This window comes from Ranitomeya variabilis, chromosome 1 (assembly GCF_051348905.1).
Source record: "Ranitomeya variabilis isolate aRanVar5 chromosome 1, aRanVar5.hap1, whole genome shotgun sequence".
Classification (NCBI taxonomy): Eukaryota; Metazoa; Chordata; class Amphibia; order Anura; family Dendrobatidae; genus Ranitomeya; species Ranitomeya variabilis.
In genome coordinates this window covers 985,786,368-985,802,912 of record NC_135232.1, presented here as the reverse complement: position 1 = coordinate 985,802,912, position 16,545 = coordinate 985,786,368, and the positions used below count along the sequence as shown (strand labels likewise).

General features: G+C 39.6%; 1 protein-coding gene across 2 annotated transcripts in view; it reads left to right on the top strand.

Moving 5' to 3' along the window:
• The window catches only part of FSTL5 (follistatin like 5), a 1,228,096-nt gene that overhangs the window by 888,079 nt on the left and 323,472 nt on the right, over window positions 1-16,545 (top strand). For both annotated transcript variants that reach the window (XM_077279443.1, XM_077279444.1), the window contains one exon: window positions 14,672-14,792. In XM_077279443.1, coding sequence (XP_077135558.1) covers window positions 14,672-14,792 — 121 coding nt within the window. The remainder of the gene's footprint in view (window positions 1-14,671; window positions 14,793-16,545) is intronic.

Sequence of the window (16,545 nt, the reverse complement as noted above, 5' to 3'; positions counted from 1 at the left end):
TATTAGTTTAGTCCAATATGCAATGTGCATGTAATAACAACCAGAATATGAATAAGTCCAGGGGAAGAACTTAATGGCAGAGCACATGTCAAAGCCTGGCTATAAAAGCTCTATACAAGCTATGGACCAATTTTTATTAGATAAAATATAATAGAAAGTGGAAATGTGTCCTACCTTACCTTTTTTCTTGGCTCAACATATCCCCAGTAGTGTTGCATGAGATTACCGTCTTCTAAAACCAACATGATGTGCTTTCACAATGTCTGTGCTATGTGTTTCTATATGTGACCACCCGGTAGTGGTGTGAATTGTGGCTTTTTAATGGTTTTGCTAGCATGTCTTAATAATATACCAAACTTATGAGAAATTGAAATCCTTCCAAATTCTAGCAGATGTTATGATGTACCTAACTCTACCATGACAATATTTCTCATAGGAATTGTAGATGGCTGGGTGGTTGGGTGTGTGTACCGGGTATAATATTCCCTTTGTCTTTTAAATGAAATATTGAGATCCATATATCAGTAATGTAAACAGTTTCTTTGCATTTCTGTAAGCGCTTTGGAATTTTCTGTAACTTTGTGCAGTAAATCATGAACTCTTAAAAAAATTGACAATATCCTCCTGACAGAAGTCTGAAATATTCAGTAACATCTTTACATGAGAAAGGTTTTGTCTTGGGATTATGGACTGTTCTATTTGACCTTGCTAGTAATATAACACAAACATGACACCAGCTGTTATTGTTTCCAACCAGGCTTTTTACTGTGCAGTGCAGATATTATAACAGTGAATTCCTCCTAGACCAAGCGATCCCAAGCTTTTTCTCTTTCTCTCCTGCCCTCTCTTCCCCCCTGCCTATTTGTTTTATCCTGAAGTCTCACTTGGGTAATGTTATCTATTCTTTCTCAGCTTGTTGCCTTTTCGTGATCTAATCTTGATGTGTTCCTCATGAGATATTTCATTTTATCACAATATAAGTAAACTCTATTTTATGTATAAACCGCAGTAGTGCTGTAAACACTTTAGCACTCTGCAAGATATAAAAATATCCTACTAAATATCATGAATATTTTGCTAGATTTAATCACATATACTTAAAGTGTAACCGATGTTCTAATTATTATTTCATAAATCAATAGTACACATGATAATAAGTAACTTTGTGATATATCTTTTAAGGCAAATCTGCTTATTTTGCTGCCAAAATTGATAATTAATTATCAAAATCCTGAGGTAAAATCTGTATTCAGTGAAGACAGACTTTCCTATTACTGAAATAGCAGATGGCAGCTGTTACTGAAAAGTTTCTATTTAGCTAGGAGGGGAAAGAAGAGGAAGGAGGAGTTCTGTCTTAAAGGGAACCTGTCACCATTTTTGTGAAATAGCAGCTAAAAATATCACCTCATTCAGCATCTGCTATGCATTCCCTAAATCGTTATATAACCCCTTGACTCCCCTTGTATACTCATGAAAACTTTTTTTAATTTCTCCCATGCTGTATGGTAATCTTCTCTGTCTGGTATGATGGCCGTGGTTTTGGGCCTCTGCATTTCCTCCGGTTTCTGCTTGCCACCCTCCTGACATGGATAACAATCCATATTGCCATGCGAAATATCTCAGCAGCTCAGAAATATTGCATTTTGTGCCTGCCAGTATGCTTTGCCCAACTGTGGGCAAAGCTGTGAAACAAAAGTGTGCATGTGCTGGCACACATAGTTCCGGTAAATGAGCAGGTAGTACGTGTGTCGGTGCACGGTACTTCTGTTTTTCGGCTTTGTCTCCAGTTGGGCAAAACATACTGCACAGGTGCGAAATGCAGTATTTTTGAGTAGACGCGAGATGTCGCACTGTGCAAGAGGCGTTATCCATGAAGTAGGACGGCGAGCAACAGCTGATGGGAGTGATGTAGAGGCCTGAAACCACACATATCGGACCGGACTTGGAAGATTACCATACAGCGTGGGAGAAATTAAAAAGGTTTTTTGTGAGCATACAAGGGGAATCATGGGGCTATATAAGGATTTAGGGAATGCAGAGCAGATGCTGAATAAGTTGATCTTTTTAACTGCTATGTCACAAAACTGGTGACAGGTTCCCTTTAAGCTTCTCCTTCCTTCCGTCTACATAGAATTGTATCAATAGCTCCTGCCATGTCCTGTCTAAGTAATGGGAAAGTCTGTCTAAACTAAATACAGATTTTAACTCAGACTTGATATGCAAATTGCCTCTTCAGAAAAAGAGGACTTGAACTCTATAGCGCCACCTGTTGGAAGTAGCGATCCTACAAGTCACAATCAACCCTTTACCTTGTTAAAGGGTTGATTGTGACTTGTAGGTTCGCTACTTCCAACAGGTGGCGCTATAGAGTTCAAGTCCTCTTTTTCTCTGAGCAGGCAAATTTCATATTAAATTTCCCAGAGGAGCATTGCACGGCAAATAAGATTCCTTACCCTGACAAGCCAAAGCTGGTATGTCACTCTCCACAAGAAAAAACCTTACTCCTTAGATCTCTCCTCAGACTTGAGAATTTTGAAAATGACAGATCAATTTTAGTAGAGAAGGAAGCAAATTTGTCTGATAAGATACAAGTGCTTCTCACAAAATTGGAATATCATCAAAAAGTAAATTTATTTCAGTTATTGAATACAAAAAGTGAAATTCATTTATTTTATAGAGTCATTACAAACACAGTGAGCTATTTCAAGTGTTTATTTCTGTTAATGTTGATGATTATTGCTTACACCCAATTAAAATACAAAAGTCATTATCTCAGTAAAATAGAATAATTTATAACACCAGCTTGAAAAATTATTTTAAAATCCAAAATGTTGGCCTACTGAAATTTAAGTTCAGTAAATGCACTCAATACTTGGTCAGGGCTCATTTTGCATCAATTACTGCATCAATGCAGCATGGCTTGGAGGCGATCAGCCTGTGGCACTGCTGAGGTATTATGGAATCCCAGGTTGCTTTGAGATCAGCCTTCAGCTCGTCGGCCTTGTTGGGCCTGGTGTTTCTCATCTTCCTATGGGGCTAAGGTCAGGCGAGCTTGCTGGCCATTGAAGCACAGTGACAATGTTGTTTTTAAACCAGGTATTGGTACTTTTGGCAGTGTGCACAGATGCCAAGTGCTGCTAGAGAATGAAACTTCCATCTCCAAAAAGTTGTCAGAGGGAAGCATGAAGTGCTCTAAAATTTCCTGGTAGATGGCAGTGCTGACTTTGGTCTTGATAAAACACAGTGGACCTACACCAGTGGATGACATGGCTCCCCAAACCATCAGTGATTGTGGAAACTTCACACTAGACCTCAAGCAGCTTGGATTGTGTGCCTCTCGACTCTTCCTCCAGACTCTTGGATCCTTAATTTCCAAATAAAATGCAAAATTTACTTTAATCTGAAAACACCTTGGACCACTGAGCAACAGTCCAGTTTCTCCTTGGCCCAGGTAAGACACTTCTGGTGTTGTCCATTGGTCTTGAGTGGCTTAAAACAAGCAATGCAGCACTTTTAGCCCATGGTCAGGATATGTCTGTGTGTGGAGACTCTTGAAACAATGACTCTATCAGCAGTCCACTCCTTGTCAATCTCCCCCAGTTGCATGTGCACCTTTTTCTACCACACTTTTTCCTTCCACTCAACTTTCCCTTAATATGCTTGGATACAGAACTCTTGTGGAGTGTGTCAATGATTGCTTTCTGGACATCTGTCAAGTCAGACGTCATCTCCATGATTGTGGAGCCTACTGAAATAAACTAAGGGACCTTTTTAAACACTTTGAAAGCCTTTGCAGTTGTTTTTTGTTAATTATTCCAATTTCCTGAGATAATGAGTTTGGGTTTTCATTGTCTGTAAGCCGTAATCATCAACATTAACAGAATTAAACATGTAAAGTAGATCACTCTGCTTGTAATGACTCTATATAATATATGAGTTTCACTCTTTGTATTGAAGAACTGAAATAAATTAACTTTTTTATGACATTCTAATTTTGTGAGAAGCACCTGTATATTAAAGTTGCTCATCACCATGTGTACTATTAATTTATGAAATAAAAATTAGAACAAAAATTACTCTTTAAAGGGAGTTTTGATTAACACTGTATGAAAATATAATGCTAAATGTTCCCCTGATTACATTTGAAATGCTACAATGGATCAGAAAGTTTGTTTCTATCTTTGGGATGCACCACTACTTCCAGACCTTTGGGAGGTGCTGCAGTGATGACTAAGACTCCAACTCAGGTTTGCTTCATATGCAAGAGGAATACCAATCAAAGTTGAGTGGATATGCCAGCAGAAAGTGGATGTGAAGTAACACTGCCACACTTAACTAGAAGGAGATGTGCATTAAAGTGTTAAAAGTGAAAATTTTCGCTTATTCTAATGATTAGAATGTATCCGGCAGAATGCTTAGTATTTTATTACCATACAGTACAGCAGGATGCCCCGTTTTTGCTGTGCTAGACAGCACTGGCGCATGCCATATATGAAATATGAACACTAAAGGATTACTCACCCAGTTTGCTGTAACACGTTTTTTGATTAACAGATTCTATAAAACAAACTCATTGCTTTTGGTCCACATGTTTTAATAGGAATTATCCTGTTCATGTGAATTTTGATCATAACAGCCTGGATGAGAAATTTTCATCATCATCTTCTCAGTGGTGGATAGCAACTCATCATAGATATCTATTTGTGCACTATGTAGGGGCAAATATTCCTATAGATCAACATTGAACTTGAATATGTTGAGAACAGCATGAACTGCAAACACATACTGTAGATGAACTGATAAACACACACACAGATCAGTAACTAGAACACAACTCTATGCCTGAGGCAAAAATACATTTTAGTCCCTGCATGATACAAAACAGAAGATATACACAAATGCATATTGCGTAGGCGTTCTACACCATTAGAATAACGTGGCAGCCATCAAGATGGTGGCTGCCTGCAACATTGGGCAAAAAATCACCTTGTGCTACATGCATACAAATGTCATAGCTTATGTGATTACCTGCTATGGTACCTTTTATCAGGATTTTTGTGATGTGTTTAAATCAGAAATTTTCCTCCATAGACTCTGTACGTACTGGATCTATATATAGAGAATGACTATCCTCTCTTAGTGCTGTGACCGTAATGTCAAAGATAATGAGGCAAATGCCTCATTGTAAGAATGTACTATAAGACGGTGTTTAGAACTCTTTAGACACTTGTTGAGACTTGTAACAACACCTAAGTTAGTGAGGGATTTTTTTAAATTTATATAAATTGTTAATCCATTTCTAAAATTTAAAATGCAAAAAGTCAATAGCTGTTTAAAATATTTTAAATGTCACAGACGTAGCACCACGAACTATGCTAAAATAAGATAGCTTTACAGAGGCTAGCCACTATTATTTTATTGATTGCCTATATTAAGGATAGACCATCAATTTTGTAGTTGGTGGTGGATGTGATGAACGGCATCCCCCACCCCCGATAAGCTGTTACCAATGCAGCATAAGACCTCGAATGCTGCTCTTACACAGCAGCTCAATCAAAACTATAATGGTTGAAGTTTGGTACTGCAAATCCACCCTTTAATCATTTGAACTAATTTTAAGCTCTTTCATGCAAACACAGCCTTATTAAAGTCAAAGTGACCTCAACCTATCTTTGCTAGGGTATAACAGTTGGTAGTCAGTGGTAGCCAACATCAGTATTTGAGTGGTGAGTACGAGTCTAATATTTAACTTCTATGACAAATAAGTGTGCAAATAAAACAAAAATACTTTTTTGCAATGCTCACACTTTTGTGAGGTAGACAGTTACAATTGTTGTAATTTAAACAATATTTCAATATCTGAAATGTGGAGATTTTTCTTCTGGCTTTAAAAAATTATGGCTTGCTGTCTCACAATGCAGAAAGCACACTTTCTGTTACACACAAGCCTTAGTTTCAGTATTTCGATTAAGCAAAATTATCATTGAGGGGTTTCATACTTTTATACTGCCCTCTTTTTTTTGCAGTGTGTGAGAATAAATAAAGGCTACAATTAATGGTCCTGTTACTATGGTATATCACAGAACAATCAATTCACTGTCACACCAATTGACAGGTCCAGCAACTCCTTATGAATCTTTGGGTTATTATTATTATTCACAGAATGAGAATAATATTTTCAGTGTGATTCAGCACTGCAACAGTGCACTTAAATCAGTTTATGCCTTTATTCTTTATTTTCTGTATAAATGGTGCTGCTTTACTGTCCCACATCTTTTATATTTGCATTAATAGTCCACCCTGATTGCCAGGGCTAGACCAAGTAACTTAAGAACTGCAAGGCATTTTAGGTAAGCAAATACAGACTCGTCTATTTGCATTAGCCCACTCATTGAGTCTATCTGTAGTTTGTGAAATGATGCTGGGGATTTTTTTCTTTAATGATCCTCGAATTTCAGAGTGGGTAACTTTGCAGACCTTCAAATTTCAGGAAATTTAACTCAAAATTGATTCTCCTCAGATGGATCCACACATCTCTAATTATTCTGTACGAGGAGTTCATGCATTATTCTAATATGCTAGCTGACTAAGGCCGGGGTCACACTTGCGAGAAACTCAGAAGTATTATGAAATGACATACAGTTGTCAAGATAATGAGACAATGGAGAGCCAAACTTCATAATCCCTTTCTTAATTCTTTACCCCGAAGGGTGGTTTGCACACTAATGACCGGGCCAATTTTTACAATTCTGACCACTGTCCCTTTATGAGGTTATAACTCTGGAATGCTTCAAAGGATCCTGATGATTCTGACACTCTTTTCTCATGACATATTGTAGTTCATGATGGTAGCAAAATGTCTTTATTACCTGCATTTATTTGTGAAAAAAATGGAAATTTGGCGAAAATTTTGAAAATTCAGCAATTTTCCAAATTTGAATTTTTATGCCCTTAAATCACAGAGATATGTCACACAAAATAATTTATAAATAACATTTCCCACATGTCTACTTTACATCAGCACAATTTTGGAACCAATATTTTTTTTTAGGGAGTTATAAGGGTTAAAAGTTGAACAGCAATTTATCGTGTTTATACCACCATTTCTTTTTAGGGACCACATCACATTTGAAGTCATTTTTAGGGGTCTATATGATAGAAAATAACCTAGTCTGACACCATTCTAAAAACTGCACCCCTCAAGGTGCTCAAAACCACATTAAATAAGTTTATTAACCCTTCAGGTGTTTCACAGGAAATTTTGGAATGTTTAAAAAAAAATAACATTTAACTTTTTTTCACAAAAAAATTTACTTCAGCTCCAATTTGTTTTATTCTACCAAGTGTAACAGGAGAAAATGGACCCCAAAAGTTGTTGTACAATTTGTCCTGAGTGTTTCGATACCCCATACGTGGGGGTAAACCACTGTTTGGGTGCATGGCAGAGCTCAGAAGGGAAGGAGCGCCTTTTGACTTTTCAATTCAAAATTGACTGGAATTGAGATGGGACTCCATGTTGCGTTTGGAGAGCCCCTGATGTGCCTAAACATTGAAACCCCCACAAGTGGCACCATTTTGGAAACTAGACCCCCCAAGGAGCTTATCTAGATTTGTGGTGAGCACTTTGACCCACCAAGTGCTTCACAGAAGTTTATAATGCAGAGCCGTAAAAATAAAAAAATCATATTTTTTCACAAAAAATGATTTTTCGCCCCTAATTTTTTATTTTCCCAAGCGTAACAAAAGAAATTGGACTCCTAAAGTTGTTGTGCAATTTGTCCTGAGTACGCTGATACCAGATATGTGGGGGTAAACAACTGTTTGGGTGCATAGCAGAGCTCGGAAGGGAAGGATCGCCGTTTGACTTTTCAATGCAAAATTGACTGGAATTGAGATGGGACACCATGTTGCGTTTGGAGAGCCACTGATGTGCCTAAACACTGAAACCCCCCACAAGTGACACCATTTTGGAAAGTAGACCCACTAAGGAACTTGTCTAGATGTGTTGTGAGAACTTTGAACCCCCAAGTGTTTCACTACAGTTTATAACGCAGAGCTGTGAAAATAATTTTTTTTTTTTTCACACAAATTATTTTTTAGCCCCAAGTTTTGTATTTTTCTAAGAGTAACAGTAGAAATTGGAGCCCAAAAGTTGTTGTTCAATTTGTCCTGAGTACACTGATACCCCATATGTGGGGGAACCATTGTTTGGGCGCATGGCAGAACTTGGAAGTAAAGGAGAGCCGTTTGGGATGCAGACTTAGATGGAATGGTCTGCAGGCGTCACATTGCGTTTGCAGAACCCCTAATGTACCTAAACACTAGAAACCCCCTCAAGTGACCCCATATTGGAAACTAGACCCCCCAAGGAACTTATCTAGATGTGTTGTGAGAGCTTTGAACACCCAAGTGTTTCATTACAGTTTATAACGCAGAGCCGTGAAAATAAAAAATCATTTTTTCCCACAAAAAGGGTTTTTTGCCCCCCAAATTTTTATTTTCCCAAGGGTAACAAGAGAAATTGGACCCCAAAAGTTGTTGTCCAATTTGTCCTGAGTACACTGATACCCCATATGTTGGGGTAAACCCCTGTTTGGGCGCACGGGAGAGCTCGGAAGGGAAGAAGCACTGTTTTACTTTTTCAATGCAGAATTGGCTGGATTTGAGATCGGACGCCATGTCGCGTTTGGAGAGCCCCTGATGTGCCTAAACAGTGGAAACCCCAATTCTATCTGAAACCCTAACCCAAAAACACCCGTAACCCTAATCCCAACCGTAAATGTAATCCAAACCCTAACCCTAACTTTAGCCCCAACCCTAACCCTATCTTTAGCCCCAACCCTAACCCTAAATTTAGCCCCAACCCTAACTCTAACTTTAGCCCCAACCCTAACCCTAACTTTAGCACCAACCCTAACTGTAGCCCTAACCCTAACCCTAGCCCAAACCCTAACCCTAGCCCTAACCCTAAATCTAGCCCTAACCCTAGCCCCAACCCAAACCCTAGCCCTAACCCTAACCCCAACCCTAACCCTAGCCCTAACCCTAGTCCTAACCCTAGCCCCAACCCTAGCCCTAACCCTAGCCCCAACCCTAACCACAACCCTAGCCCTAACCCTAACCCTAATGGGAAAATCAAAATATATACATTTTTTATTTTATTATTTTTCCTTAACTAAGGGGGTGATGAAGGGGGTTTGATTTACTTTTATAGTGGCTTTTTTAGCGGATTTTTATGATTGGCAGCTGTCACACGCTAAAAGATGCTTTTTATTGCAAAAAATAGTTTTTGCGTCTTCACATTTTGAGAGCTATAATTTCTCCATACTTTGGTCCACAGAGTCATGTGAGGTCTTGTTTTTTGCGGGACAAGTTGACATTTTTATTGGTACCATTTTTGGGCATGTGACATTTTTTAATCGCCTTTTATTCCGATTTTTGTGAGGCAGAATGACCAAAAACCAGCTATTCAAGAATTTCTTTTGGGGGGGGGGCGTTTATACCGTTCCGCGTTTTGTAAAATTTTATTTTTCAGGTCAGTATGATTACAGTGATACCTCACTTATATCATTTTTTATGTTTTAGCACTTTTATACGATAAAAACTATTTTAAATAAAAAATAATTATTTTTGCATCGCTTTATTCTGAGGACTATAAATTTTTTTTTTTTATGATGCTGTATTGTGGCTCATTTTTTGCAGGACAAGATTACGTTTTCAGCGGTACGATGGTTATTTATATCCGTACTTTTGATCGCGTGTTATTCCACTTTTTGTTTGGCGGTATTATAATAAAACATTGTTTTTTGCCTTGTTTTTTAAATTTTTTTACTGCGTTCACTGAAGGGGTTAACTAGTGGGACACTTTTATAGGTGGGGTCGTTACGGACGCGGCGATACTAAATATGTGTACTTTTATTGTTTTTTTATTTAGATAAAGAAATGTATTTATGCGGAAAAAAAAATGTTTTCTTTATTTAGGAAATTATGTTTTTTTACACATCTGAATATTTTTTTTTTACACTATAACATTGCCCCCGGGGGCATCATGTTATAATGTCAGATCGCTGATCTGACTCTTTGCACAGCACTGTGTCAGATCAGCGATCTGAGATGCAGGGCTGCATGCTTACCAGCGCTTGCTTTGAGCAGCCGTTGGTAAGCCACTTCCCTGCAGGACCCGGATGTAGCCCAGCGGCCATTTTGGATCTGGGGCCTGCAGGGAGAAGGAGGTAGGAGACCACAGGTCTCAGGGAAGCGCACAGGGAGCCCCCTCCCTGCGCGATGCTTCCCTATAATGCCGGAACACTGCGATCATGTTTGATCGCGGTGTTTCGGGGGTTAATGTGCCAGGGGCGGTCCGTGACCGCTCCTGGCACATAGTGCCGGATGTCAGCTGCGATAGTCAGCTGACACTCAGCCGCGATCGGCCGCGCTCCCCCCGTGAGCACGGCCGATCACATATGATGTACTATCCCGTCGGTGGTCATACGGGCCCATACCACCTCGACGGGATAGTACGTCATATGTCAGAAAGAGGTTAAAGGATCAGAACTATTATTACTAAATTATAGACGTGTTTCGCTTTTGATTATGCACTCTATGTACTGTATTTGAGAATTTTTGTTATATTTTGGTCTACCTTTACTTCATGAAGTTTCCTGGGAGGTGATAGGTGCTTTCTAACAATTGCATCTAAGTATCTACTTGTAAACTATGTTAACTCATAGGGTATTTATTTAGACATGATTCTAATTTCGTGAAATAGTTTTTTGTTCTACTTTCAATGTGGATTCTCTATTGGTGATAGAGTCTTTGTGTTGGATTTTTTTCTGAAGCTACATAGTTGGTAAACTAGCTTCTGAAATTATATTTTCAAAAGAACTTTGTATAAATACAAAAGCAAAATGAGTGAAACAGAAAATAAAAAAGACATGGAGACAATTCTTACTGATTATAGTAATAACTCTATATTAACAAAACTCCTAGGCTCTGGAGTTTTGACGCTGTGTAACAGACATTACCAGTTTCTTCTCCTTTAAAAATATAATTTTAAAATAATCAGAAGACAATTATGGATGCATCAAATTTGTTGTGAAACGATGATGTAAAAATGATTTTATTTAAATAGTTGCCTGGTTTAGGAAAACGTATCAATATGACTTATTGAGGCCACATCTGCAGAACCACTCCTTTATTGAGTGTGTCTTGATAATTGCCAATAATTTCCGTCTGTTGTCTATTAGTGTTGAGCATTCCGATACCGCAAGTATCGGGTATCGGACGATACTTGCGGGTATCGGAATTCCGATACCGAGATCCGATACTTTTGTGATATCGGGAATCAGTATCGGGATTAATAGCAATGTGTAAAATAAAGAATTAAAATAAAAAATATTGCTATACTCACCTCTCCGACGCAGCCTGCACCTCACCGAGGGAACCAGCAGCCTTCTTTGCTTAAAATGCGTGTGTTTACTGCCTTCCGTGACGTCACGGCTTCTGATTGGTCGCGTGCCGCCCATGTGACCGCGACGCGACCAATCACAACAAGCCGTGACATAATTTCAGGTCCTGAATGCCTAATTCTAGGCATTCAGGATTTGAAAATTACGTCACGGCTTGTGATTGGTCGCGTGCCGCCCATGTGACCGCGACGCGACCAATCACAACAAGCCGTGACGTAATTTCAGGTCCTGAATGCCTAATTCTAGGCATTCAGGATTTGAAAATTACGTCACGGCTTGTGATTGGTCGCGTGCCGCCCATGTGACCGCGACGCGACCAATCACAACAAGCCGTGACTAGTGTTGAGCGATACCGTCCGATACTTGAAAGTATCGGTATCGGAAAGTATCGGCCGATACCGGCAAAGTATCGGATCTAATCCGATACCGATACCCGATACCAATACAAGTCAATGGGACTCAAGTATCGGACGGTATCCCTGATGGTTCCCAGGGTCTGAAGGAGAGGAAACTCTCCTTCAGGCCCTGGGATCCATATTAATGTGTAAAAGAAAGAAATTAAAATAAAAAAATATTGCTATACTCACCTCTCCGACGCAGCCTGGACCTTACCGAGGGAACCGGGAGCCCTCTTTGCTTAAAATGCGCGCGTTTCCTGCCTTCCGTGACGTCATGGCTTGTGATTGGTTGCGTGCCGCCCATGTGGCCGCGACGCGACCAATCACAGCAAGCCGTGACGTAATTTTCAGGTCCTGAATGCCTAATTCTAGGCATTCAGGATTTGAAAATTACGTTACGGCTTGTGATTGGTCGCGTCGCGGTCACATGGGCGACGCAACCAATCACAAGCCGTGACATCACGGGAGGCAGGAAACGCGCGCATTTTAAAATTATGTCATGGCTTGTGATTGGTTGCGTGCCGCCCATGTGACCGCGACGCGACCAATCACAGCAAGCCGTGACGTAATTTTCAGGTCCTGAATGCCTAATTCATAATTCTAGGCATTCAGGACCTGAAAATTACGTCACATGGGCGGCACGCGACCAATCAGAAGCCGTGACGTCACGGAAGGCAGTAAACGCGCGCATTTTAAGCAAAGAAGGCTGCCGGTTCCCTCGGTAAGGTGCAGGCTGCGTCGGAGAGGTGAGTATAGCAATATTTTTTATTTTAATTCTTTATTTTACACATTAATATGGATCCCAGGGCCTGAAGGAGAGTTTCCTCTCCTTCAGACCCTGGGAACCATCAGGGATACCGTCCGATACTTGGGTCCCATTGACTTGTATTGATATCGGGTATCGGTTTTTGGATTAGATCCGATACTTTGCCGGTATCGGCCGATACTTTCCGATACCGATACTTTCAAGTATCGGACGGTATCGCTCAACACTAGGGTTGAGTGAAACGGGTCGTTCATTTTCATAAGTCGCCGACTTTTGGCAAAGTCGGCGTCTCATGAAACCCGACCCGATCCCTGTGCGGGGTCGGCCATGCGGTACGCAATCTTGGCGCCAAAGTCGCATTTCGTATGACGCGTTTAGCGCCATTTTTTCAGCCAATGAATGAGCGTGGGCAGAGTGATGGCATAGGTCTTAGGGGAGTGAACGCCTTTCGTCATGTTATCGCTTGTGCGCAGTAGGGATTTGGAATGTGCAATACGAAATTTTCTGTGCTGGGACAGAGGGGGAGAGAGAGAGAGAGAGAGAGAGAGAAAAAAAAAATCCTTCATTGGGTTTCGTGTTTCGGCCGAAACCCGACTTTTCACAGTGGTCGGCCGATTTCACTCGACTCGACTTTTAAGACAGTCGGGTTTCACAAAACCCGACTCGACCCCAAAAAACTAAAGGTCGCTCAACCCTACTCAACACTATTGTCTATTCCATTTGCACAAGAGCATTTGAAATTGATTGTCAAACAGTGTTGCTTCCTAAGTGGACAGTTTGATTTCACAGAAGTTTGATTTACTTGGAGTTATATTCTGTTGTTTAAGTGTTCCTTTATTTTTTTTGAGCAGTGTATTTTTGCAATTGGATTTCATTTAAATAAACAATTGCTGTTTTTCCTCTATGGCCTTTGCGTTCCACTGTCTATTGTGCAATAACTGAAAATCTATCAAGTGAGCTCATTCTGATAAAAACAAGTTTGTAGCTCTTACCCAGAAACCTAACAGCTGTTGGCTGTGTTTTACAGCCAGCATCTGCCTGCAACAGCAGCAATTGGAGCAGCTGTGTTCTGTTCGCTGCTATTAACCCATTAAATGCCTGTGGTTTGCCATGCCAGTTGGCAATGGCTGCCATATTGATACTTTTGCACATAAGATCACACAGAAGTAAGCTGATGCATATAGGAGAGAGACATGTGAGTGAGTATACACACATTACAGCAGGGGATCACAGCTAAATCTTTTTGTGAGGTGAAACATTTCCCTGCCTGTTTTTAAACAATGTTTTACTCCAAAGAAAGAATCAGCTGTGATCCATTGCTGTCATGTCTGTAAACTTAATTTCTCCCCCACTGCCCAGGAGATGTGGTAAGATCAGACCATGTCCCTGTACGGTTAGCCACAGCCATTACACAGGACACAGCATGGGCACAATTATATGATTATCTCAGCACAGGAACATTTTATTTAAACACATCCAGTTGTGAAAATTATTATTTTAAGATCTATTGATTAAAATGAACTTTTGTTCTTGGGAAAACCCCTCTAAGAATGGAGGTGACAGACTTTCTTTAGCAAGGCATTGCCCAAGTAGTGGACAAACTATTTAATATTTTTTTTAATTATGCAAATAATATATCATCCAAATATTTAGTTTACTAGTTACAAGTTCTGTCTTATTAGACTGCAAATAAGAGATTTGACTGTTAAAAATACTCTACTTATTTCTTAGCAAGATATGTATGAGTTACTCTAATTGACTCTATGTATGATGGCTTGATAAAGGTTCAATGTAACCAAAACGTCGCCACAGCACATGGACTAATTAAAGTCCACTATTTTTTTCACATTTTGGAGTGCTGTCTACTTAAATTTCTGCTACTTATTACATAGCTAGATTTGTATGATGACTCTATTTATCATTCATGATTGCGGTGAGTGTTTTGCATTGCAATTAGTGTGCTAAGATGAAGAACATAATTAATGTTACGGTATTAAGATAATTACAATAACCTTGTTTTTCTAAAATTATTCCTTTAGGATTTCGGAGATGATGGATCCTTATATATTACCAAAGCTACCACAACCCACATGGGGAATTACAGCTGTCATGCTGATGGCTATGATAAGCTTTATCAAACTCATATCCTCCAAGTGAATGGTAAGCATAAGCAACACAAATTTAATTACAAGAATGTAAAAACGAATTGGGTTGAAGAAATGTATATTCTAACTACAATGATTCCAGCAACTGAGAAGTGACAGAGACAGCTGTGTATGATAGCGGGAAATTCAAGAAATACTTTTTTTATACGCACAAAGCTTGGATTTTGATTGAAAATCCATTCAGTTCCCAATGACATCCAAAAACCGCTCAAAATATTGGCATATTACTGGCACATGCACTATTTGTTTTGCCCAATTCAACTTTTTAGTCTTCGACTTCATCACTCATCGCAAAGTATCTATGCAAAATGGTTGTTACTTTTTGATGGTGCATCAGTAAGTGTAAAATTATTTAGCTTAATAGTGAGTCGACCATCCCATGCACAAAAGAATGTTGATTGCTCTGTCCAGAGTAGGCAAATCAAATAGTGCATCCATTGGTCAGTTCCTTAGCAGCTAACATAGAAAAACTCAAAAAAACACAACATGAAGATTAGACACACCAAAACCTTGTCAAATGTTAAATGCACTCGCAGGGTGCAGCAGGCCCCCGATAATAAATGCTAAAGCAGCACAGGTGCAAGCTACTGATAAGAGCAACCACCCACTCATCCAAAACATTAGAGGGGTTGGATGCCTAGTAGCAAAAATGCACACAGGTAAGGCTTGCATAAGACACTATTCACACAGATAAATGTGATGCACAGTGTCTGGACAACCTATTGATCACGCCCATAGTATTAGCAGACGGGCCGTCAGTTCCTTCCTTCATAGAGGTGAATAGTCAGGTTTTACTATTAAGATAGGTTCACACCGCTTTAAACTGCAGCAGCCCGGGTTGGACTTTTGAAAATTTGCTTACTATGGTCGCTGCAGATTAAATGATCAAAATTGTAACATTGGTGGATAATAAAGTCTATTTCGTTATCTGCACAAAAGTGATTGGTAGAAATGAAAAGATGGGAACAAAATAGTGCAGAGCAAACTGATGGGTAGAGGTATATGAGTGAGAATTCATTCAGTGACATCTTTTTGTAGTAGACTCTTGGTTACAGGATATTATGCAGTTCTGAAGCAGCTGAGGTGTTTTCAAGGTTCTGCAACAGCTGAGATGTGTATTCTGAGGTTCTGCAGCAGCTGTTGTGTGTGTGCTGAGCTTCTGCAGCAGCTGAGTTGGTTATTATGAGGTCCTGCAGCATCTACGGGGCAAATTATGAAGGGATGTAGAAGCTGAAGTATGTATAATGAGGTTATACAGCAACTGAAGTATGTATAATGAGGTTCTGCAGCAGCTTAGGAGTGTATTATGATGTTCTGCCACATCTGATAAGTATGTTCTCATGGATGCGAACCTTTAGCATTTCCCATTTACCACCTCCTCATCCTGCCTTCTTTTTTGGTGTCCCTCAAGACCCCTACTCTTCTCCATCTATACATTTGGCCTTGGACAGCTCATAAAGTCCCATGGCTTCAAATTTGATCTATACGCTAATCACATTCAGATGCATCTCTCTGGCCCAGATGTCAGTTTTCTGCTGTCCGGAATACAAGAGTATATATCTGCCATATCATCATTTTTATCTTCATGTTTCCTAAAGCTCATTGTGGCCAAACCGAACTAATCATCTTTCCTTTATTCCGATCAACTCCTGTACTTAATCTGTCATGTTAAATGATATCACACTTTCCTCTGTACTAGACGTCCACTGTCTCAGATCTATCCTACAAACCACAAATTCAAGCACTTA